The sequence below is a fragment of the Juglans microcarpa x Juglans regia genome, chromosome 3S (assembly GCF_004785595.1).
Source record: "Juglans microcarpa x Juglans regia isolate MS1-56 chromosome 3S, Jm3101_v1.0, whole genome shotgun sequence".
Lineage (NCBI taxonomy): Eukaryota > Viridiplantae > Streptophyta > Magnoliopsida > Fagales > Juglandaceae > Juglans > Juglans microcarpa x Juglans regia.
In genome coordinates, this window is record NC_054599.1 from 15,109,954 (window position 1) to 15,136,195 (window position 26,242).

Sequence of the window (26,242 nt, forward strand, 5' to 3'; positions counted from 1 at the left end):
GGGAGAGAGCAAAAAGACCTAGAGAGTGTGAATTAAGATCGAGTGATTGTAATCTCCTCTGGTTAATAAGATTTTTACAGCTCTGTGGATGTAGGCAATTTACCGAACCACGTATAATGTACGCCGTGTTCTTGATTGTGTTGCTTTTACTTTTTTTGTTATCTTTGGTGTGTGTGTTTTGCATAACATTTCGCAAAAATTGGTATTAGAGCCAAGGTTGGATCTGAAGGAGAATGATGGCTGGAGATAAAGTGAATGCACCCAGGATCGAGAAGTTTAACGTCATTGATTTTGGGACTGGAAGATGCAGATTAAGGATTATCTCTATGGGAAGAGGTTCCACCTTACACTGTTGGGAAAGAAGCTGGAGAGCATGGCTGATGTTGAGTGGAATTTGTTAGATCGACATGTTTTAGGGCTGGTTTGGCTAACCTTGTCCAGAATAGTGGCACATAATGTCAGTAAGGAGAGAACCACAGTGGATCTCATGGCGACTTTGTCAGGTATGCATGAAAAGCTGTCTGCGAACAATAAGGTGCAATTGATGAAGAAATTGTCCAATCTGATGATGTCGGAAGGTATGTCTGTAGCCCAACACTTGAATGAATTCAATACGATCACAAATCAATTGTCTTCTGTAGAGATTAAGTTCGATGATGAGATCAGAGCATTGACTCTGTTGGCATCATTGCCAAATAGTTGGGAGGCCATGAAGATGGCTGTGAGTAGTTCAGCCGGCAAGGCAAAAGTGAACTACGATGACGGACGTGACATGGTGCTTGCTGAAGAGGTACGTAGGAAAGACGAGGATGAGTCCTCAGGTTCAGGATCTGCCCTGATTGTTGACCATAGTGGCAGAGGATATGACAGGTCAAGGTCCAAGAGCAAGGGGAAGAGCAAGATGAGATCTAGGCAGCAGATCACATCTGGAGTTATGGCAAGCTGGGCCACATCAAGAGAAACTGTAGAAATCAAGAAAGTTTTGACGATGATGCTGTGAATGTAGTGGCAGATGAAATTCTTGATGTCTTACTCCTTACAGTGCACAGTCCAATTGATGATTGGGTGTTAGATTCAGGGTCTTCGTTCCATAGCAGCTCACATCGAGAAATCATGTAGAATTATGTTGCTGGTGATTTTGGGAAGATGTATGCAGTTGATGGAGAGGCACTGGATGTAGTGGGAGTGGGTGATGTGCACATTACACTTCCAAATAGGAGCTTGTGGAATTTACAGCAAGTCAGACATGTTCTAGATCTGAAGAAAACCTAATCTCTGTGTGACAGCTTGATGACAGTGGTTTAGCTGTAGCATTCTCTAGAAGAGCTTGGAAGATCACTAAGGCTGCGCTGGTTTTAGCGCATGGTAAGAGATCTAACTCTTTGTATTTGACATCAGGGTGCAGTGATGTGCAGGGAAATACAAGAGTGCAAGAAGATAGACTTGATCGGGCGAAATATGTGAGGAAGCCAAAGGAAGTCAGCTTTGCCATTTCTCATGAAAGCCTGGGAAAGTTGGCTAAGGTTACCAAGATTGGTTCGAGATCAGATACTCCTAGTGCAGTGGGAGTTGTGAGTCACCCAGTGGATGTGCTGACTAGGGGCGATGTACGTGGAAGACTGAAGTCGGGCTTAACTTCAGTACGTCTTCTAGTTTGAAGATGGGAGTTGTGAGCTGCAGAGATGATAGGGCTTGGCTAGAAACAATGACTGGCATGTGGAGACCTAGTGTCCAAGTGGGAGATTGTTGGGGTATATGTGGAGACTAGTTTTGGAGCTAAAAAAGTGTTTGCTAACAGTTCGCTCGACATACCGCTTGAGCGAAGCTCAAGTCTGAGAGTTTGCCGAGTTTCACTCGACACTCCACTTGAGCGAGACACAAACCCTAGTGTTCTCTCGACCCACGCTCGAAACTCTGCTCGAGCCAATGTTCATTTGGCTGCTCGCTTGAGGCGCGGTCGACACTCCCCTCGAGTCAAGTATGCAGTTTTTGCCAGATTAGGTTTCCAGTGCCACTCACTATAAATATATCATATTAGACTTGTCTTGGACGGCTTCAAGTATATTTTGAGAGAAAACAATTGTTTAGTGAGTGAATATTGTGTGAGAGAGAAAAAAGCTCTAGAGAGTGTGAGTTGAGATTGAGTGATTGTAATCTCCTTTAATTAATAAGATTTCTACAGCTCTGTGGACGTAGGCAATTTTTCGAACCACGTATATTGTGCGTTGTGTTTTTGATTGTGTTGCTTTTACTTTATTTGTCATCGTTGGTGTGTGTGTTTTGCATAACATTTCACAACAAATCTGCCTTTGATCTTCTTTGTTCAAGGGAAGCACGACGCCTAGCAAGCTTGACTGCAATTTTCCGACCTCCAATTGATGAACCATTCTTCAGCTCAATAGCACGGTTCTCATCTTCTGCAACAACATTGCAAATAAATGTATAATACATGCTAAAGGTAAAAGGTTGAAGGCTTAAGTAAAATGTAAATAATTAAAAAATGTAGGCAAACATAATATTAAAATTTCCGCATAAGAGCACATCAAGTTCTTGCATAGAAAGACATCGAGTCTGCATATAAGCTTGCCACAACTAACATCTCCGTGTAGAAAAAAACAACAAGGGAATGTCATAAAACTTATTAATCCCTTCCTTATTTTTAATTCAAAACATATCTAGTAAGACAAATACTCTAACTAAAAAGAAAGTGGTAAATGGAAACTTAATGGGGATGAACCACGCAGTTTGACTTACAATTGAATGAAACCAAAACCACAGTGCTCAGTTCACCCTACAAAAATTGGGAGAAAAAGATTAGCATATTTACCATTGTTTGGTTAAAATTATTACTAAATCCAACCAAGTAACCAACATAATACCCATAAGCAAATAAACCATAAAATGGAAGAATAAAAGGACAGGCACATCAGTCTCATTTGAAAATATAGCACAAATGACCTCTAAAATTCAATTTAGATTCCTAAGTAGTCACCTTACGAAAATAAGTTAAAGAATAAATCACCAACCTACTTAGACTACAAGCTAACAAGATTCTCACAATAGGTGGTACCAAAGTTATTATTCTAGTTAAAATATCGATATTATGATATATCTATTTAAATGAGAAATGACCAATTAATCAGATGTCAATGTGTAATGCAGTTTATTTTTATTTATTTATTTTTTTTTTTAAATCAGAAAAATTTTATTTCCAGTAGTCTGATTTACACTCCCAATGCGATAATGCATGCCCACTAATGCTCGAAGAGAAGTCTCTTTCTTATCGTTCCGCATAACCATGAAGCACCGCCTAACCGGTCCAACATCGCTAAATGTTTCTTTAAGCTGAAATTAAAGAAGTAATGGAAATAGACACGTTTTACTCAATTACGCTGCACATAATTGAATAAATGATGGTAGTCAGAAAAACATAACAATTCCTATTTAGCTTCTTTGAGTTGTCCCCTTCTTATAAGTCAAAATCACTCAACAGACCAGGTCAGAAAGTAATAATACAATCAAGGAGTTCGAGATTAAGAGCGCCATAGATAGAAGCGGCAACCATTAAGTGGAGAATTTCCATCCTTCGTTGTCTCGTTTGCTCCCTCATGTCATACTTAGGCAATTGGTCTAGTTTGAGTTTTGACAATGACTCTCGGAAAAACTACAGATTTCAAATAGTAGCGTAGAAGATAAAGGGGAACCCATTTAGAACGGCGTATCCCAGTTTTGTTGTGAACAAATAAAGTGTGAGATATGAGCAAATACCTAAGAATTCGTGAAAGAGTAAGGCAGATTGGAGAAGAATAGAGTGGAAGGGCAGTGTTCACTTTGGGCTCTGGTTTCGCCACCCACTTCCGTTTTCTTCTTCTTTCCCATCCCTCTTTGTTTGGCGGAGACAGACTACGAAAACCTACTTCTTTTTCAACGTCACTACGTACAAGTACGTGGTGTTTTCAGGATTCAGGGATTCAGAACTAGGGATTTAGGGCACGATTGGGCTGTCAAGATCTGGGCCAGAGGATTGGGCTCTTGGTTTATAATTTTTTGGGTAAATTTAAAATTGGACATATTTCCCATTGGGCCTTAGAAACCCTTCGTTCTAGCAAGAAACTCTCCGCATATTCCTTGACCATAATATGCTAGCTGCAATCATCACCTATAAGTTATAACATGCATATTTCTCATTTGTATCGTTAGGGGTGTAACCGATTTGGTCCGGTCTGGTTTTAGGCAAAATTATGGACCGAACCGGTATGTACTGGTTTTGCATTTTCAAAAATCGATTACACACCGGTTACATCCCTAAACCGCTACTTCCGGTTTTACTGGTTCTAGTCCAGTTCAGTCCAATTTAATCATCTACCATAAAAACATTCACTACAACACAATTGTTTTTTAGTGACGGTTAGGAAATTGTGACAGTCCCTAGACCGTCACTAAAAGGTATTTTCTGTGACAGTTTCTGCAAACCGTCACTAAAGATAGAATGAGATTTTTTTACGTTCCAACGTATGGGAAATATGCGTTCGAACGTTACATATACGTTCGAACATTATGTCTGTTTACGTTTGAACGTAAAATGTTTTGGCGCAACCGTTCGAATGTTATTAATTTTACGTTCGAACGTAAAATGTTTGCACCAATGTTCGAACGTTAAGTAATAACATTCGAACGTTCATTGTAAATTTAAACTAAATGACTTTAATTTAAAAATTATGTGATTTTTATTGTGCATAATTTGTGAACAAGTCTAAAAAATTGAATTGTATATATTTATATATACACACTTTGTAATATATAAATATATATTATTGATTTATATCTATTTGAAATGTAGTGATTTAGTATTAAAGTTGAAAAATATAACATCAAAGAAGATTAAAAATTGAAATTAAAAAACGATAGAAATATTCAATAATATTTTTCGTTACAAATATTAAAAATAAAATACAAAATTTGATATTAACAGTCAGATGATAACGTTATCCGCAAAAGTCGAACTCCGTACCTCCTCAGTCAAGGTATCAACCTTGTCGTTAAGGATAGTTACACGATGGGTGAGTTCGGCAACAGACGCCGATATAGCCTCGAGCGATCGATCGATCTTATGATCGATATGCGCAGTCAGCTGTGAGATGACCGCATCAACCCAAGCAGGCCGCACATCTCCTGCAGACGTACTCGGCGTATGCTGACTACTACTCCCGACATGATCTGGCTCAGGCTGCGTCGGAGGAACTAGATCCTCTACAGGGGGTGGCTGACGTCCCCTCGCCTGTCCAATGCTACGTCGATGCGTGGTCATGTCGAGGGGGCTCATCTGATCTTTGACCCGCTCCTCTGGCTGGGTCGGCACTCCCCGTGCAAGTAATAGTCGGCTGATGAGGACACCATATGGGAGATTATCCGTGGAGACGATGCTCGCCTCGTAACGGATCCTCTGAAAGATGTGCAATGACAAATCTATAGGATCTCCACGTGCCACTCGTATCAAAAATTGTGCCCGAAGCCGACTAAATGTGGTTTTATGAGCCACAGGATCGACATTTGTTGCAACAATAAGGTGCAACATGCGGAAGAAATGCAGCAGATGGTTCTGGTTGAAGGCGTTCTTCCGCTCGATCTGCATGCGATCCCTCCCGGTGAGGATGTAGAAATCCTGGTCTCGGTCATCATCCCGAGCCTCGAGGCCAGTATACTCAGCCTCTGACTGGCCTGCATCTCTGGCTGATGTTGGCTCACATCCCCGACCAGTAGATGATGTAGAAGTGCCTACATCCTCACGGGGTGTCGAGTGTGCAAATGTCTCCACTCCTCGACGAATCCCAAGGTGCTCGTCGATGACATCTGCTGATACCTCAATGGAAACACCGCGTACAGTCACGGTGTGAGAGGATGCATCCTGAGGCATGTCACACATCCCCATATAGAATTCTTGAACCATTGAGGGGTATACCTTCCCCCTCAATGTGCAGATATTTCCCCAGCCTCTACTGAGGAAAACATCTCTCAGGTTCGTCTGCTGCCAATAGAGTTCGTCGAACTCATTAATTAAGACATCTCGCTCTATCATAACAGTACGAGCTCCGATACGGGCAGTGTCCGACGTGGCTCCTTCCCTCCCTCGTTTCCTAGTATGCAGTGGAAGAGCCATATCCTGAAAATATAAAAGGAAAAAAAAAAATTATTTACAATAATGCATTTTTTTGTATTAATTTTAAGATGCTCTGCCGTAACGTTCGAAAGTTTTATCTTTAACGTTCGAACGTTAAAGATAAAACGTTTGGATATTTATTTATACGTTCGCACGTAAAATAATGTCAATATATTTACATTCGAACGTAAAACAAATACGTTCGAATGTAACAATGTACTTTCGAACATAAGCAGTAAATAAATATTGGCTGACGTACGTTCGGACGTTAAAACAAATACGTTCGAACGTATTTGTTTTACGTGTGAACATAAATATGAACGTCCGAACGTCGAAGCATGAATAATGTAGAAAATCATTACGTTCGGATGTTATAATTAAACGTTCGAACGTGGAAGCCGTAACGGCTCTGTAATTTAAACGTCGTACGTTCGAACGTCTTGGTGAAACGTTCGAACGTTTCGACGCAGAATGGCTGAGTCGACTCAGCCATTATTGAAATCTCAAAAATTTCTCTACACGGTTCTAAATACCGAAATGTCACCGTGCAAATGAAGTATACACTTCAAGAAACATTTCTACGGTGATTATTCGGCCAATGACTAGCCGTGGTGGCCGGAAAATGAAGTTGAAAATCCGGCAACCACTTATCCGGTTTTAAACAAAACTCAATCCAAATCTCAATAAAATACATGTTACTTGAATAAAAGATGAATGCCTACCTTCAGTGACGATTGTGGCGGAGTTGACGGCGGCGGTGAAGGAGGCGTGGCGGCGTGCTAGGAAACGACGATGATACGTATTGGAAATGTCGTTTCGACGTTCGGTTTTGGCCTTATATACACAGAACGTTCGAACGTACTTATTATTACGTTCGAACGTTTTTCAATTTAATATTATATTATAAATGTTTATGTTATATATTAGGATGTTATATAATATTATTGACAATTAGATTATTGGTTTTTTTGTGAATGCTTGTTATATTTCTAAAGTTTAGCAATATGTTTATACATATTGTTGTGATTTTATGCTTACTCTTGAAATAATTGTGATTATTGTTTGTGAATTTTGTGAATAGTTTATGAGCTTATGGTGTTTATTGATGATTTAATAAGTAGTATATAGTTATAAATAGATATATAAAATGTAGTATAAATATTATATTATAAGTTAGTATATAATAAAGAATTTAATAAGTAACAATTTAATATATATTATTGATTTATATATATGGTATAATTTATATATTATATACATTTATGTTCTCATTTAAAATATTATGCTATCATACTATACAATGTAGTATATAGTTATAGATAGATATATAAAATGTAGTATATATATATATTATATTATAAGTTAGTATATAATAAAGAATTTAATAAGTAACAATTTAATATATATTATTGATTTATATATATGGTATAATTTATATATTATATACATTTATGTTCTCATTGAAAGTATTATGCTATCATACTATACAATGTAGTATATAGTTATAGATATATAAAATATAGTATACATATTATATTATAAGTTAGTATATAATAAAGAATTTAATAAGTAACAATTTAATATATATTATTGATTTATATATATGGTATAATTTATATATTATATACATTTATGTTCTCATTGAAAGTATTATGCTATCATACTATACAATGTAGTATATAGTTATAGATATATAAAATATAGTATACATATTATATTATAAGTTAGTATATAATAAAGAATTTAATAAGTAACAATTTAATATATATTATTGATTTATATATATGGTATAATTTATATATTATATACATTTATGTTCTCATTGAAAGTATTATGCTATCATACTATACAATGTAGTATATAGTTATAGATAATACATATTATATTATAAGTTACTATATAATAAAGAATTTAATAAGTAACAATTTAATATATATTATTGATTTATATATATGGTATAATTTATATATTATATACATTTATGTTCTCATTGAAAGTATTATGCTATCATACTATACAATGTAGTATATAGTTATAGATAATACATATTATATTATAAGTTAGTATATAATAAAGAATTTAATAAGTAACAATTTAATATATATTATTGATTTATATATATGGTATAATTTATATATTATATACATTTATGTTCTCATTGAATGTATTATGCTATCATACTATACAATGTAGTATATAATTATAGATATATAAAATATAGTATACATATTATATTATAAGTTAGTATATAATAAAGAATTTAATAAGTAACAATTTAATATATATTATTGATTTATATATATGGTATAATTTATATATTATATACATTTATGTTCTCATTTAAAATATTATGCTATCATACTATACAATATATTATATAGTTATAAATATATAATAAAATGTAGTATATATATATTATATTATAAGTTAGTATAGTAGGAATCGTACGTTCGAACGTTTCAAGTTAACGTTTGAACGTTAAAATAAGAGCGGGAAATTTCCCGCTCGATTAAGGTATCTGTGTGATTATTCAGACGTTCGGACGTTTAGACTATACGTTCGAACGTTATTTGATGAAAATCACCAGAAAATTATGTACATCTGAACACCAAATATGTTAACGTTCGAACGTTAGTTAAATTAGTGCGGGAAATTTCCCGCTCAAATATGGTAACAATTTGATAAAATGTACGCTCGGACGTTTAAGTTAAATGTTCGAACGTTTATCTGTAAATTTACGAACGTTCGAACGAAAAATTGTGATACATTCGAACATATATGAGGAAAGTGCGGGAACTTTCCCGCTAGATTTTATGTTATAAATAAGAAGGGTACATTCGAACGTGTACTGTAAACGTCCGAACGTTATGAGCGGGAATAATTTTAGCAAATAACGTTCGGACGTACAACTTAAACGTTCGAACGTTTAAACTAATAATTTACGGTATTAATCAGTACGCGCGCGGGAGGAAGCGGATCATTTCTTCTTCTCCCGTGGGCGCAACAGAGAGAGAGAGAAAGAGAGAGAGAGAGAGAGAGAGAGAGAGAGAGAGAGTTAGTGTGAGAGAGAGTTGAGTTAGAGAGTTAGAGAGTTAGAGAGAGTTGAGTTTTGGTAAGAAAAAATTTTTATTTCTTGTCTTTATTTGAATTTTATGATATTTATACAATGTGTTTTTATTATAGAATATTTCTAATAAGTTTGTTGTATTTATTTGAAGGATTGCTTGTTTTGGGAAGTTGGAAGATTTTGATTTGTAAGAGGATATTTTGAGTGCTAGGTATATTTCTAAACTTTATCAATATATTGTTGTGATTTTATGCTTACTCTTGAAATATTGTGATTATTATTTGTATAGTTTGTAAATAGTTTGTGAGTTTTTGTAAATATGTTGTGATATGAATTTGAAATATTGTGTTTCTTATTAGAAATATATTTTCATTAGGCTTTGTTAATACATGTTTATTACTTACTCAACTTTAAAAATATGTTAATACATGTGGCATGTTATTTTGTGAATATATTGTGAGTTATTATGAATATGTTGTGATATGGACTTTAAATATTTAAATTATTATTTGTGAATGACGTTTGAATATATTTACATTATTACAAATAAGCAATAAGTTAGTATAGTAGGAATCGTACGTTCGAACGTTTCAAATTAACGTTTGAACGTTAAAATAAGAGCGGAAAATTTCCCGCTCGATTAAGGTATCTGTGTGATTATTCAGACGTTCGGACGTTTAGACTATACGTTCGAACGTTATTTGATGAAAATCACCAGAAAATTATGTACATCAGAACACCAAATATGTTAACGTTTGAACGTTGGGTAAATTAGTGCGGGAAATTTCCCGCTCAAATATGGAGAGACTTTGATGAAATGTACGTTCGGACGTTTAAGTTAAATGCCCGAACGTTTATCTGTAAATTTACGAACGTTCGAACGAAAAATTGTGATACATTCGAACATATATGAGGAAAGTGCGGGAACTTTCCCGCTAGATTTTATGTTATAAATAAGAAGGGTACGTTCGAACGTGTACTGTAAACGTCCGAACGCTATGAGCGGGGGAAATTTTAGCTTATAACGTTCGGACGTACAACTTAAACGTTCGAACGTTTAAACTAATAATTTTAGCAAATAAAGTTCGGACGTAAAACTTAAACGTTCGAACGTTTAAACTAATAATTTTAGAACTTAATCAGTACGCGCACTGGAGGAAGCGGATCATTTTTTCTTCTCTCGTGCGCGCAACACAGAGAGAGAGAGAGAGTTGAGTTAGAGAGTTAGAGAGAGTTGAGTTTGGTAAGAAAAAATTTTTATTTCTTGTCTTTATTTGAATTTTATGATATTTATACAATGTGTTTTTGTGATATGGATTTGAAAAATTGTGATAATAATATTTCAAATTAAGTAATAATAAATAAAAGTAACTCTTTAAGAATTATAATAATTAAAATTATTGTATAACCATTGAAATTTAAGAATGATAATTAAATATTTATAATAATATTTAAAATTAAGTAATAACAAATAAAACTAACTCTTTAAGAATTATAATATTTAAAATAATATTATACTTCTTTTACAATTTAAGTATAACAATTTAAATTATATTTTAAGAATGATAATAATTAAAATTATAATATAACCTTTAAAATACTCTTCAATAAAAAAAGTCTTGAAACTACTAAATAAGTAGAGTTTGAATATGTAAATATACTTATTTATTATAAACTAAAGAGAAAGGAAATAAGGATCAAATATATTCTTATATAAAAATTATATACTTATTGTCTATATAAGTAAATAACTCACTCAATTAAGTATAACAATTAAGATTATAATTGTGGAATGATAATAATTAAAATTATATAATAACCTTTAAAATTATATATAACAATTATAATCTGTAAATTTTGGTCTAATTGCTTGACTGTTATAGTCTCTTCGGCCTTGAGAGGAGAGTCGAGATCGGACAGTTTGTGACGGTTAAGTAATTAGACCAATTTTTAAACATTTCTTTAAGATCATTCTCCCTCGTTGTGTACAAGACACGAAACGTAGGATCACATAATCTTCCATCCCTCTTTAGTTTAACAATATGGAGATATTGTTGTATGATTATACTGCTAGATGTGTGTGACATTGCATAAATACCCTTAGACCCGTTTGGGAATCAGTGTACATTTATGTGTCCACTGATTCCTGAATTGTCCAGTGTGGACAGTTTGAGATTATATTATCTGTATTGCACATTTTTGTTACTCGCTACTTTCCACGTTTAATATGAAGTTTCGGTGTCTTCTTCTATTGTTCTTCGGGTATACTGTTCGTAGGGTCACAATCCCGATATTTGAACATGTCCAGATTATCAGGTATTTTACATTTATATCTTTTAATTATTTACATTCATATTCGTTTTATATATTATATGTATATATATTACAATTAACATTTTTAATATATTTTGTAGCACTTGAGTTCTACAAATGCACAGAATAGATCCGTTCTGACTGTCCACCATCGTGCCGGTTCAAGGTCATTCCACCGTCTTGCTGAAAAAATGGTAATTAAAAAATTATAGAATTCATTTATTTTCCTGATATTATTTCTGATAAGTACTAATATTATCTTTTTAAAATTGCTAATATTCTCGCTTTGTTAGAAACGTGATGATCCTGAAAACTTTTCCCTCATTCATGTCTATGCTGCTGCTCACACTAATGAGCATAGTGAGTGGATGGATCCTGTCGCTGCAGATAATTATGTAAGCAGTGTTAATTTTGTTAAATAAATTATTTATATAATATTTTAATAGTTTATTTCTTATTTCTATTTCTTTTAATACGTTACTAATTATTTACGATCATTACCTTTTAAATTGCAGAGCAAAATGTTGGAGATGCAGTCGGCTTCTGAGGAATCCTCTCCTAGTGACATAGACATATTCACGTAAGTGCTCGGGCCGCAGTCTAGTATGGCAAGAGGTTTGGGACGATCTATCAAGCATAAATGTTCATCCTCCTCAACCTCATCGGCTTCACAAATTAATAATCTTACGGCAGATTTAGAAGCTGCACGGCTTGAGAATGAGTATATGAGGTCGAGACAACAAGAGTTAGAGTCTTTCTTAGAACGACAGTCTCATTTAGAGACGCGTTTACAGGACCAACAGAGAGACCAGGAGGAAAGAATACGCAATGAAGTGCAAGAGCAAGTGCAACGGGAGATGATGGTGCAAATCGAACGTGTTATGTCGTTGCAACAGAATCCCCGTCGGCGAGGGAAAAAGAAGAAATAAATTTTATCAATATTGCTGACTAGTTTTAATATCTAATTTTGTACTTTTATAAGACATTGTTACTTGTTAATTGGGTATGTAATATGATACAATTGGTATTATGTTTTTAAATTTTATGAAATTAGTATTTCTGATCTGTACGTTCAAATGTAAATAAAAATCGTTCGAACGTTGGTTCACACTGTAACAAACGTTCGAACGTAAATACAATTGAATCGTTCGAACGTACTCACGCTAAAACGAACAAACCGTTCGAACGGTAAAGCGACTAACGTTCGAACAAAGAACTTGCATTCGGACGCTCCTTCATTTACATTCGAAATAACGTCCGAACATTAAACGCGCTACGTTTGAACATTTACGTTTACGTTCGAACAAATATTCGAACGTTTAATGTAATTAACGTTCGGACGCATTAACATTCGAACGTAAATTTTATACGTTCGAACACGATATCCAACGAACGTCAACTTCTCTCATTCGAACGCCAATCGGTCGGGTATAACGTCCGAACGTTTGATTTTACGTCCGAACGTGATTTTCTGTGACAGTTCATAACCGTCACAAAAAAAGGAACGTTCGAACGTTGTACCGAACGGAACACTTCCAACTGTCACTAAAAATATTTTTTGTGACGGTTGAACAGTAAACCGTCACCAAATGTTTTCTGTGACGCACTTTAGGTGACGGTCATGGTGACGGTTTCAAACCGTCACCAAATATGTTTAGTGACGGTTTGCCATTTTTTTGTGACAGTTTTCTCTGTCACAAAACACACATTCTGTTGTAGTGATTCTACCATAAAAAACTGCTCACATGTAAAAAATTTGCTGCCATAAAAAATGTGCTATAAAAAAAGCTACTATAACAAAAAAGCTACTGTAGAAAAATCTGCTATAAAAATATAAGATCTGATATAATAATAAAAATAACAACAAAATAAACCCTAAATCAAAAGCTTATTAAAGTTTTTACATTATGTAGTTATGCACATATTGATACCAGCTCACAAGCCAAAAGGGTAAAGTACCCTTCCTCTCGTTACATTGCACAAGAGAAAAAGCTCATAGGTTCCTTATATCAATACACACAGAAGAAAGATTAATAGAGAAAGAAAAATCATCAATGCAATAACAGAAAATTCAAATAGAGAATACACACAATGTAAGAAAGATCATAAAGAATACACACAAAAAGAATAAACTCAGAATACACACATAAATAAATTCAAATAGAGAATACACACAATGCAAGAAAACATTGTAATGATTCAAGAACACACAAGAAAACCAAACCAGTAGAATCATTGATTGACATCCATGCAACCCAAAAAAAATTATCAAGATCAAATCTACTAACAGATATATATGAACAAACAAACAAAATTACCCACAAAAACAAAAAGGAAAGAAATCAAGCTATTTTCTGCTGGATGGGGAACTATACATGTTCATCCTCGATGAGGAGCTATACAACATATATAAACCCTAAATCCTAAAATATAAAATATAAAATTATACCTTCCACAATTATAAAATATAGATTGAGATTGATGGGGATCTTCATAACTTGTAGGACCAAACGGTGTCTGCAGCCCTCTAACAAATGCTTCCCAACTCATGATTCCACCCGAGGCTTTCGAATCTTAGAACCAAATTAAGGCCTTCTTTCCATGTGGAAGGAAGCCAACAATACCCGATGTTGTGGGTTAGTTTGGTGATAAGCAAAAAACTAATTTGCTCTATATATCCACCCTTGAGGGTCCTCACCATAAAATTTTGGGAAATCTAAATGGATGGAACGTGTTTGAATTGTCCCATGCTCTTCAAAGAATGGATTAACCATTCTTTGCTCATCTGTGTTGTTCTCAGGTCTCCTCCCACTGCTGCGTACCAAGGCTTCAACATTACCAACCACTACCTGGAGCTGCTGAGCCAATCCATCCGCCAGCTGCTGCAACGACGCCTAGTTTTGTTGCTGGATCCCCTGTGCTTGTTTCACACCAGCAAGAGATTCAACAAGTTGCGAATAACGTGTACCACCTCAACCTTCAGCCATGTGGATAACCTTGCTTTTATACCATTGTTATGTATTTAGTAGTAATAGTAGAAAATATAGCACAATTGGTTGCTTTGAGGGAACCAAAATCCTCAACAAGTTCTGCCAAAATTCAACTTGACTTCTTCATTCATAACAACAGATTATATACAACTTAGGAAATAACCACCAGCCAACAAACACTAGATTTTAGCAATAATACTAACAACTTACTAGACCACTACTAACAATAAGGAAATCACGAAATAATAGCAACAAGATCTTTGACAGATTCTTAAGGCTGAATTTCAGCAAGACTCGGCAAGACATGCACCTACCACTAACTACATACTTAAATAACAACATTAAAGCATAAACTCAACTGGAAAAAGATAATGGGCCCCCAGATAAGGCCCTCTAGCCCAGATAAGGCCCTGTAGCCCAGGCCCAGCACATGACAATAGAAAAATTTTATTTCCAGCAGTCTGATTTACACTCCCAATATGATAATGCCCACTACTGCTAGGACAAAAATTTCTTTCTTACCCTTCTGCATAACCATGAAGCACCGCTTGACCGGTCCAACATCGCTGAATGTTTCTTCAAGCTGAAATTAAAGAAGTAACGAAAACAGACACGTTTTACTCAATTATGCATAACATAATTGAATAAACGATGGTAGTCAGAAAAACATAACAGTTCCTATTTAGCTTCTTTGAGTTGTCCCTTTTTTATAAGCCAAAATACTCAACAAACCAGGTCAGAAAGTAATAATCCAACCAAGGAGTTTGAGATTAACAACGCCATAGATAGAAGCAGAGCCATTAACTGGAGAATTTCCTTCATTTATTGTCTCATTTGCTTCCTCATGTCATACTTAGGCAATTGGTCTACTTTGAGTTCTGACAATGGCTCTCAGAAAAACTACAGATCTCAAATACTAGCATAGAAGATAAAGTAGAACCCATTTAGAACGGCTTATCCCAGTTTTGTTGTGAGATATGAGCGAATACCTGAGAATTCGTGAAAGAGTAGGGCAGATTGGAGACGAACAGAGTGGAAGGGCAGTGTTCACTTCGGCTCTGGTTCTGCCTCCCTCTTATGTTTTCTTCCTCTTTCCCATTGTAACAAGCCAAAGGGGTTTAGGGTTAGGAGAAGAAGACGAAGGCGGCATGAGAGAGACCTTGAAAGGCTCATTATCTGTTCTAAAGTTAATGCCTGGAACATACTTCAACCAAACAGAAAATCCCCTAATTAAAAAAAAAAACACAAAAACAAAAGGTGATGAAATAATTAAATTTGAAGAACAGCAACTCCTCGTCACCCAAAGAAGGAAATTTTTGTTACCCAAAATTCCACTCTGCACAAACATAAGGTCCAATGCGTAGATGCACGTATAATCCTGCTTTCTGAATCATCTTGATAAACCGAACCAAATCAAATCTCCCCTCAAAATTATACTGAACCCCCGAGAATAGAAAAGAAACAAAAACCATAACTCATCAGCTAATGTCGACCAGAAAGTATAAGAAATGCAGCTGAAAACAGAGGAAAAGAGAGCACGAGCGAAGAAAATGAGTAAAACCGAAGTATTGGATTAAGTTTTGTAAATTAAGTTACCTCAGGTGTGCTTCTGGGGTAGTGTATAGAGCCAGAAAAGAGAATTTTCGTATAGAGCCAAAAAAGAGAATTTTCCTCTGCCCATTAATGACGAGTGCCTTCATATCATAGGTGACACTGCACTGTGCCGGCTGAAGACTCAGAAAGAAAACCATACAGAGCAAAAACCACTTGGAAGGTGAGCTAGCTTCCATTCTCTCCAAACTCTCTCTCACTCACACACACAGACTGAGTAAGGAAAGGTGCGAAATGCGGGAAGAAGCGGTTGTTATATGGTCACCACTCCGCAACAAACAAAGAGTCCATTTCTCTGAACCCTTTTGCTGTCTTATATATACTGATATACAACTATAAGCAGCTCAAAATGACGAACAAGAGTCCATTTCAGATAATTTCTTTTTTATTCGATGTTCTAGAACGCACATGTATGCCACAATGACGAACAAGAGCATCATCCAAACTTCATATATAATTGGGAAATATTTGTGCACCAAGCACAGCCACAGGTAAGAACTGCTTCTCATCTTGCATTCACCACATGAAAGATCCAGTTCATCATTGAGAAGAATAAGCTGCATCATTTATGAAATACTTACATTTGGCTTTTAGACATATCACAAGCTGAAACCCCTTCCGCAGCTAGAGTTCCTTCAAGATTAAGGCCTTCCTATTAAAATATTAAAAAAAAGAAGAAGAAGAAAGTCAATCAAATTTGAGACAAATCCTAAAAATATAACACTGCAGATGTGCAAACACAAAATAAACTAGGAATTACAATGAACCGGGGAAGACGGAATTCGCTAAATCAACCTTTGCCAGGTAAAGATTGCGTGGGTCATGAACCTCATTTTTGGCCTTCTCCAATTCCTTATCATCAGCTGATTTTTTATCCAATGCCTTCAAAACAGTCAATTGCCTACCCTTTAGACAAATCCCCAGACTAGATCCAACATTTGCAGCAGTAACTAAACACTAGCTGCTTCTGTCGTTTTAAACTTGAGAAAACCTGTTCCTCTTGGACGCCTACCACAAGCACATAGAGATCAAAACAGACTCCAGTAGCAAATGAAGTACATAAGCATGCTGAGTTTTAAAAAAATGCATACGAAGTGACTTGATGGAGCACTGGTACAAAGGATTGCACATCCCCAAATCCAGAAAACCGTTGTTTAACCTCTTCATTATTGAGATCAAATGGAAGGTTATTGATAAATATTGTTCTCTGTAAATCATCTTCTCCTTCTGTCTATTTCGGTCTTGCTGACTCGACTTTGCTGGAGCTTCATGGCTTAGTAACACCTGATACTTCTGCAGATTTAGCAGATAAATTATTTGGTGCACCAATGGTGTCAACAAAATTCAGCTCCTCATTTCTCTTGGGCAGCATCAAAACATCAACCTGAGAGGGAAGAGTTACTTTGGTAGAGGATGTAATCAAATTTTTCAGAACCTTTCTTGCAATGTCTGTTTCCTCATTAAAATCAGCTTCAGTAGGAATGTATTCTTTCTCTGTTGTATTGAAGTCATCTGACACACTATCATTGCTATGAGGGTGCTTGGATTTTTGGTTAGTATCCTCGACCTCACCCTCCAAATCCACACTGCTATTGTCACCTTCATCGTCTCTTCCATCTTGTTTTCCTGTGAAATCTATGGCTATGCTTCATTAAGATGTGGAGTTATGATCTTCTAATTCAATTACTTAAGAAGTTAAAGAAAAATGATTCACGCCAGAAAGGATGTAGACGGAATATATGGTTTTCTAAAAGTATATAGAATGCAACTTCAGTGGGGTTTGTTTCTGCATTACAAAGCTTATAAATGTGTCAACAATATGAACCCAAAAAGTTTCCATTTTGTACAAAGCTTATAAAGTCATTGCCCGTACACAGAAACATCATCACATTAAAACTGTAAAACATGCCTAAATAATTGCTTCAAACCGTATCTGGCTAGGATTACCAACCTCCTATTAATATCAAATTTAAATAGCCCAGAAAATAAGCTAGTGCATGTGTGTGTGCGTGTGTATCTCACATTGGAATCCCACCAAATGCCTAGCTACAGCACATTGGCCCACCCAACATTACAATGAAATTCCCCAATCAAGAAAAAAAAATATTAACTATCTTTTAATATTCTTATTACTATTCCATATGTTTGACTAATACTAACAAAAATATATATTCTTCTATATATATATAAGAACCAGAAATCTTGGAGAGATTTCAAAAGAAAAAAATCTAAGGAAATTTCTACTTCTGATTTACAACACAAAATAAATCTTGTTATAAAAGAAATCGTTGAACTCAGATCTGAGGTTAACAACCTTAAGTCTGAAAATGAGATTTTAAAATAAGAATTTTTAGTGTTTAAAATTGATAAACAACTTGATCAGGATATTCCTTCAGATAATGAGCAAACAAATGATTCTGGTTCAAGCTAACATGAGTTAGCTGCTGATAACTAGATCTGTTTGATTCATCATACTATCCCTCCAAAATGGTTTTCACGTGTTACCATTATGGTTGCTCATGATTTTCAATTTTCTGTTGTTGCTATGATTGATTCTGGATTAGACCTGAATTGCATTCAGGAAGGACTCATTCCTAGTAAATATTTTGAAAAATCTACTGAAAGATTGTTTTCGACAAATGGATCTCAAATGAAGATCAATTATGAGCTCAACAACGCTCATGTTTGTCAAAACAATATCTGTTTTAAGATTCCTTCTGTTTTAGTCAGAAACATGTCTGACAAAGTGATTTTAGGAATCCCTTTTATTTCCTCTTTGTATCCCTTTTTGACTGAAAATGATGGAATTACTACCGACCCTTTTGGACAAAAGTTTAAATTCAAATTTGCTTCTCGTCAAGAGATTGATCAAGATAAAAGGTTTGAAATCTTTACTTTTTGCAAAACAAAAACATCTGAACTTCCTCTAACAGGAGATCAGATATAGAAAGATTTCTCAACAATTATCCTCCCCAATTTTGATTTCAAAAATTGATGATTCCAACAAGCGTCTTGTTTTTTTATGTTTGATTTGATTTACCCAATACTTTTTGGCACAGGAAGAAACACATCGTTTCTCTTCCTTATATCAAAAATTTTGATGAAAATAATATTCCCACTAAAGCCAGACCTATTCAAATGAATAGTCAGACTTTAGAGTTCTGTCACAACGAAATTGCAGATCTTAAGAAAAAATGCATAATTAGAGATAGCAAGTCCCCATGGTCCTGTCCAGCTTTTTATGTCCAGAAAAATATTGAGCTAGAGAGAGGTACTCCTCGTCTAGTCATTAATTACAAACCATTGAATAAAATTTTAGAGTGAATTAGGTACCCTATTCCCAACAAAAATGACTTAATTCATAGGTTGAGTGATGTCATTGTCTTCTCCAAATTTGACCTAAAATCGGATTTTTGGCAAATCCAAATAGCCGAGTCAGATAGGTATAAGACAGCCTTTGTTACCCCATTTGGTCATTACGAATCGAATGTGATGCCATTCGGTCTCAAAAATGCCCCGAGTGAGTTTCAAAATATCATGAACGATATCTGCATAGGTACTAATAAAAATATATATTCTAATACTAAAAAAAATATATATTCTTATATATATATATATATTTTGATGAGTAATATTCTTTTTTTTTTTTTTATATAAGTAAATGAGTAATATTCTTATAATTATGCATAAAAGGAGAAGGATTTAACTCTCCTTAATACAGACCAAGAATTGAAAGTAACACAAATCTATTAACCGTAAAGAGAGCAGAATTTTAATTACCATCTTCTGAAGCAAGAACAGAATGTGAATTTTCATGTGAATTTGACAAACGCAAAACCTTTGGACAATCTGCACAGGGAAAATATGGTATTAAGAGAAAAGAATGATTTTTCATCAATAGATGAAGTAACTTTGGATATTGAGGTGTATACCCTGTATCAGGATTATGTGGGATAAATACATCCCAAACAAACCCCACCGGCGAAAGCATATCTTTTATCTCATCCACTTTGGCCTACATTGAGGTTTAGAGACTTGGTTGTCAAGATCCTCATAACAGGGGAAGAAAAGATGAAAATTTGATTAGATCAAACCTTAAAAGGAAGATTTCTAACGATAAGTTTCCATTTCCGAGTCTTGGAACCCTAGCAATAAACCAACAGGATATTAGAATTCCCCTGCAATAGACAGTTAGATACAAAGAATAAAAGTAAACTGACAATAATGGTATCAATGAGAACAATGCCATCAAGACATGCTGGACTCATCCTATTGACATCTATATGAACCATGGCTGAAAAGAGATAGCTAATGATGAAAAATGACATCAACTAGAACAGACAATTCCCCTTTTTATCTGTTTTCGGTGCATCATTGCAACTGAAGCATGTGCTGACTTAACACTAGTATAAAGTATAGCTGAAGCATCCATTTTGCATCCATCTTGAACAAGACCTGGGGAAATGTCACGTGTTTTGGTCAATTCTACATCCGAAACAGAACGCATTCATTGCTCAATTAATATATCTGACCCTCCCACTTATTAAAAAAATATATATCCTGACCCTCCCAATCATAAAAAAGAATATATCCTGACCCTCCCTCCCCTATGCTAGATAGGGAAAAAATTACCCATACCATGCTGGTCAAGATCTTCTTTAGGAAGATGATACGTTACAGAACAAATAGAGCCAATCTCCTTGGCTTGTTTATGAACCTCTTCTGCCAAATCAGCATCAAGAAGACTCCCAATTATGACAGTCCTTGCAACCCTTCATGACACAAAAAATATAGTATATCATGGAAAAGGTTTTTGAACAAGGTAAGGGGAACAATTAGCGAAGATAGGGAACAAGATTGAGTACCTCTGCTTTTCTGAACTAGCCCCTTTATCTGCAGGAGCACTAGAAATTGTAGTTGCTGTTCTAGCTTCCACGGGTTTCTCTGCATTTTTGTTCAAAAGCATCAATTATAGATATCAGATTAAATGATAGTAAAAAAATTAAATGATTATTAAATATAACACCGGAATTATATGCCTAAAATGTTAACCAAAAAATTTGGTAAATGAAAACATGGACATAACCTTCGGTAAATGAAACAGACCTTTCCACCACAGGAGAACAACCATCCTTGTCATTCTTCAACTTGGCAACTTCATATGACTGAACCACTGATTTAAGAATTAAAAATTAGAAGAAAATTGTTAGCAACTTCATATGGCTCGAGCGAAGCTGAAGTCCGAGAGTTCGCTCAAGTCCTGCTCGGCACTTCGCTCGAGCGAGACACAAACCCTATTGTTCGCTTGACACTCGCTCGACATTCCGCTCGAGCCAATGTTCATTTGGCTGTTCGCTCGAGGCGCGCTCGACACTTCACTCTAGTGAAGTACGCAATTTTTTCCAAATTAGGTTTCCATCGCCACTCACTATAAATATGTCATATTAGACTTGTCTTGGAAGGCCTCAAGCAAATTTTGAGAGAGAACAATTGCCTTGTGAGTGCATATTGTGTGAGGGAGAAAAAAGCCCTAGAGAGTGTGAGTTGAGATTGAGTGATTGTAATCTCCTCTGGTTAATAAGATTTCTGCAGGCAATTGTGTGTCGTGTTTTTGATTGTGTTGCTTTGTCATCAATGGTGTGTGTGTTATGCATAATATTTCACAACAACTGGTATCAGAGCCAAGGTCGGATCTGAAGGAGAATGATGGCCGGAGATAAAGTGAATGCACTTGGGATTGAGAAGTTCGACGACACTGATTTTAGGTACTGGAAGATGCAGATTGAGGGTTATCTCTTTGGGAAGAGGCTCCACCTTCCACTGTTAGGAAAGAAGCCGGAGAGCATGGCTGATGTTGAGTGGAACCTATTAGATCGATAGGGTCTAGGGCTGGTTCGGCTGATCTTGTCCAGAACAGTGGCACACAATGTCAATAAGGAGAAAACCATGGTGGATCTCATGACGACTTTGTCAGGTATGTATGAAAAGCTATCTGCGAACAATAAGGTGCTCTTGATGAAGAAATTGTTCAATCTGAAGATGTTGGAATGTATGTTTGTAGCCCAACACTTGAATGAATTCAATACGATCACAAATCAACTGTCTTCTGTAGAGATTGAGTTTGATGATGAGATCAGAGCATTGATTCTGTTGGCATCGTTGCCAAATAGTTGGGAGGCCATGAGGATGGTTGTGAGTAGTTCAGCCGGCAAGGCAAAACTGAACTACGATGATATACGTGACGTGGTGCTTGCTGAAAAGGTACGTAGGAGAGACTCGGATGAGTCCTTGGGTTCAGGATCTGCCCTGATTGTTGACAATAGGGGCAGAGGATATGACAGGTCAAGCTCCATGAGCAAGGGAAGAGCAAGATAAGATCTAGGCAGCAGATCACATGTTAGAGTTGTGGCAAGCTGGGCCACATCAAGAGAAACTGCAGGAATCAAGAAACTTCTGATGATGATGCTGTGAATGTAGTGGCAGATGAAATTCATGATGCCTTACTCCTTGCAGTGCACAGTCCAATCGATTTAAGTAATATATATCTATTAAATAAAAATAATTTAATTCAAATATATGTTTTAATTGCTATATATATAGCTGTTGTAAGCCAACGTCGATGTCGAGACACTATGAAGGGTGTCTGTATAGGAAAAGTTAGGAAAGTGGGTAAAATTAAAGTTGATATTCCTGATGATCACACCGGTGGCTCCGAAGATTCGCCAGTGTGGCTTGCTTCTTATGTTGGTTCGCTTACTCGCACGTATGCACCGATTGCTACATCCTCCTGGTCTAAAGTTTCCCAAGATATGAAAGATCACATCAAAAATCGTTACTCAGTAATAACTTACATTCCAAGCAACTAAGTATATAATATGTTAATTTAAAGTTACTTTGTATTTATACTAATTGTTTATAATTTTTTAAAGGACAAGTTTGAACTTAATTTTGGCTGACGAGTGGATCGATTAACAGTTAAGGAACTGATGTTGAATACATTTCGGAGGTACAAAGGTCAATATCATGCATACTATAAGAAGTTCAGTATTACAACAGAGGTGCGCCAAAATCCATTCCAAGCAATGCCACCAAATGAATGGGAGAAGGTTTGTGATATGTTTGAAGATCCTGCTTATCAAGTAATTTTGCTGCAAGTTTTTTTAATAATATATGATAGATGTATTAAACATATAGACATAATATTTATTTTAGCAACAAAGTACTGTCAACAAAGCAAATAGATCAAATTTAACGATACACCATCATGCGGGTTCTCGATCTTTTCTAACAAAATCATTTGTCTAACAAAATCATAAGTTATTCTAGTCCACGTTAAATATTAACATATAATACACTTTTCTGATTTAAGTTCTAATATAGATTTTCCCTTTAAAGAAAGAAGAAAGTACTGCTGACTATGATCTGACCCAATTGTATGCTAAATCACATAAAAATAGTGATGTGTTTGGACCAGTCCTGAAGAAGAAGCAAATTATGTAAGTTTAAATTTCTTTAATTTGTCTAATAATATTTTTGTTACTTATACTAACTTTAATGTTTTTATTTTTGTAGAACAAGATGATATCTCTTAAGGAAACTACTGCGAATCCATCTGATGCATCATCTGTCAACGATGCTTAGATCTTTTCCCAAGTTCTTGGATCACGTTCTGGATATTTGAGGGGCTTAGGATGTTGCGTGAAGCCATCCTTAACATCATCTTCTTCTCAAGTCAGATCGAATGACGACAAGACTAAGAGATTTTAGGAAGCAACACTTGAGATAGAACGATTGAGGTCTAATGACAAAGAGTTGCTGACCCAATTAGCTCAAGCAGCGGATCTTGAGGTGAGATTTGAAGAGAACATGCAAAGGAGACTGGGGATAGAGGTACAAAAAGCTGTGCTTGAACAGTGCAGTCAATTATGTCCCAAAACTTTATGTCACCACCACAATCTTAAAATTTATTTTTTCTTTAATTGTCTTTCTATTATGATGTTTCAAAACATTTGAACAATTGTGATGTTTGAATTACAATTTCTGTAATATCAGTATTCTGTTTTTAATTAAATTCTGTATTGTATGATTAATATCGTTCGAACATTGATTACCTTTATTAAATCCATTCGAACACAAAATAACGCGTTCGAACGACTACCGTGAAATACAGTCCGTTCGTCCGTTCGAACGGAAAAATAATTGTTCGAACAACATTAATTTCTAAAATCCCGTTCGAACGGAACAAATTTAAAAAATAAACAGTTGATTCAAAAGAAAGTCATTTAATAAATTTATTGGTTCGAAAGCATAAAATTCGTTTGAACACTCCATTTGTTCAAACAAAATCAAATATGGTCATTTGTTCGAATTAATATTGTTTACATTTGAACGGTATGTGTCGGTTCGAACCTATATTTTTCCATTCGAACGGATTTTTGAGATGAAAAATTTATGTCTTAAAAAAAACACCTGTTCGAACAGATTCGACTTGTTCTACTCAATTTCGTCCCTAAAAATCATTTTTTAAGACAAAATTCAATTTTCATCTCCAAAAACTTTTTGAGACGGTATTTTTGAGACAAAATATAGACGAAATTTTTTCATCCCCAAAAGCAATTAGGGACGAAATGTGGGTTTTTTTAGACAATTTTTTTTTGTCTCAAAAAACCCAATCTCTTGTAGTGTTTACTGTATATATAACACAAAATGTTTCAACTTTACGTTTACCTCCGTCAACCATAGCACAACAGAGATGCCGCTCAATGTCTACAAGTGTGATGCAATGATGGGAGAGGTTGCCTGTGCCAAATACGAGCAAGATAGATACAAGAGAGTTAGAGATTAGAGGCTGTAGACTGGAGTCTAGATTACAAGCGAGACGAAATAAAATTTGTAAATTTCAGGTATAAAATGAGAGTTCTTGAATTGACTTGAAATGTTTTTGACAGATATAGATTGAAACGTCTTTTTTGAGATTTTATTATGACTTTTGGCTTTTATAAGTGAAGTTGTCGAGTTATATAAAGCCTGTTGAATCTGGTTCTCCATTTGTCACTAACGTAGCCACGTACGGTTCTTCCATTTTCAGAGCCTAACAATGTGGGCTGCTTAAGAAGAAAATTATATTCATCATTTTCATACACTACATTACACTTATTTATATTTCTCATTTTTCTCTCTTATCAAATTTGTAGTATATAAATGATGAGTAAAAAAATTTAATTAGTTTAAAAAAAATAAAAAAATAAAAAATAAAAATAAATATGATGTGTGACGTATGAAAATAATTAATACCAAAACTCGCTTAAAGATAGATTGCGGAGAGGAGGGAGAGGGGCCATTTGAATTTGTACGGTCATATGTATGAGACGCCGTAATTAGATAATACTTGAAAAGATTGGCGTTTGTGCCTAAACTAAAGTAAATGTCATAGAATTTTAAACGTCATTATGTATGTACGTAGCGAAATAAAAAAAATAAAAAAATAAAAAAAAAAAGAAAAAAGAAAAAAAGAAAAAAAGAAAGAAGAATATAATACCTTACCTTTAGTCAATATTTATTAAAAGATTGTGGGGATCTTGACTAGAAAGAACGCATCCACATTATATATATACATATATATATATATATATAAGTATATATTCTAATCTAATTTTAACTAATAATTTTATTATTATTCACAAATCATCTCAACTCATCTCATCTCATCTTACTATCCAAACGAGCCCTTAATGTCATTCACAATAATAAAAATTAAGAATTTGGATTTGATTGTTGATCAAAAGATTTGATATTCAGAATTTGGAAATATTATTTTATCTCTTTCATGCATCTAATTTGTTTATAAATATGGTTTTATACTTTGTATTCAATCACAATTGATTATAATAAAGATGTAACCTTCAAAATCTCTCTTATCTATTCTTCTCGTACTCTTTCTCCACCTCAATTTTTATTGTATTTTATATTTTCTATTATGTTATGAGAACTATTTAGCTAACGTGAGGCACGATCCTATAAAATATCTCTTTGTTCCATTCCCATGCACCACGTGATGCCATTCTTCCTAATTCCAACCCACCCTTATCCTTCTTTAATCACACC

General features: G+C 34.9%; 2 protein-coding genes and 2 long non-coding RNA genes across 4 annotated transcripts; all 4 read right to left on the reverse strand.

Moving 5' to 3' along the window:
- Positions 1-14,962: 14,962 nt before the first annotated feature.
- On the reverse strand, positions 14,963-15,609 carry LOC121257972. Its single transcript, XR_005939301.1, has 2 exons — positions 15,517-15,609; positions 14,963-15,110 (listed from the first exon to the last, which is right to left on the reverse strand). It is a non-coding gene; the product is annotated as an uncharacterized LOC121257972 (long non-coding RNA).
- Positions 15,610-17,380: 1,771 nt separating this feature from the next.
- LOC121258714 lies at positions 17,381-19,943 on the reverse strand (the record flags this gene model as incomplete). Its single annotated transcript, XM_041160257.1, has 2 exons — positions 17,381-17,779; positions 19,919-19,943. Coding segments are annotated over 2 exons (399 nt in total), but the record flags the coding sequence as incomplete, so codon positions are not given.
- Positions 19,944-19,947: 4 nt separating this feature from the next.
- Positions 19,948-20,362, reverse strand: LOC121257971. The gene is made up of 3 exons (XR_005939300.1): positions 20,233-20,362; positions 20,071-20,153; positions 19,948-19,987 (listed from the first exon to the last, which is right to left on the reverse strand). It is a non-coding gene; the product is annotated as an uncharacterized LOC121257971 (long non-coding RNA).
- A 103-nt stretch (positions 20,363-20,465) lies between these two features.
- Positions 20,466-21,178, reverse strand: LOC121258715. The gene is made up of 3 exons (XM_041160258.1): positions 21,004-21,178; positions 20,777-20,910; positions 20,466-20,593 (listed from the first exon to the last, which is right to left on the reverse strand). Exons 1-3 carry the CDS (start codon positions 21,102-21,104, stop codon positions 20,466-20,468), a joined length of 363 nt encoding a protein of 120 aa, XP_041016192.1. The 5' UTR covers positions 21,105-21,178.
- Positions 21,179-26,242: the final 5,064 nt, after the last annotated feature.

Excerpts from the sequence above, each read along its gene's own strand:
- LOC121258715 (XM_041160258.1), bottom strand. The coding sequence starts at position 21,104 with ATGCTTTTGAACAAAAATGCAGAGAAACCCGTGGAAGCTAGAACAGCA. Across the intron at positions 20,911-21,003 it reads GCTAGTTCAGAAAAGCAGAG|GGTTGCAAGGACTGTCATAA; the intron begins GTACTCAATCTT and ends TGTGTCATGAAG. Across the intron at positions 20,594-20,776 it reads AGAAGATCTTGACCAGCATG|GTCTTGTTCAAGATGGATGC; the intron begins GTATGGGTAATT and ends ACATTTCCCCAG.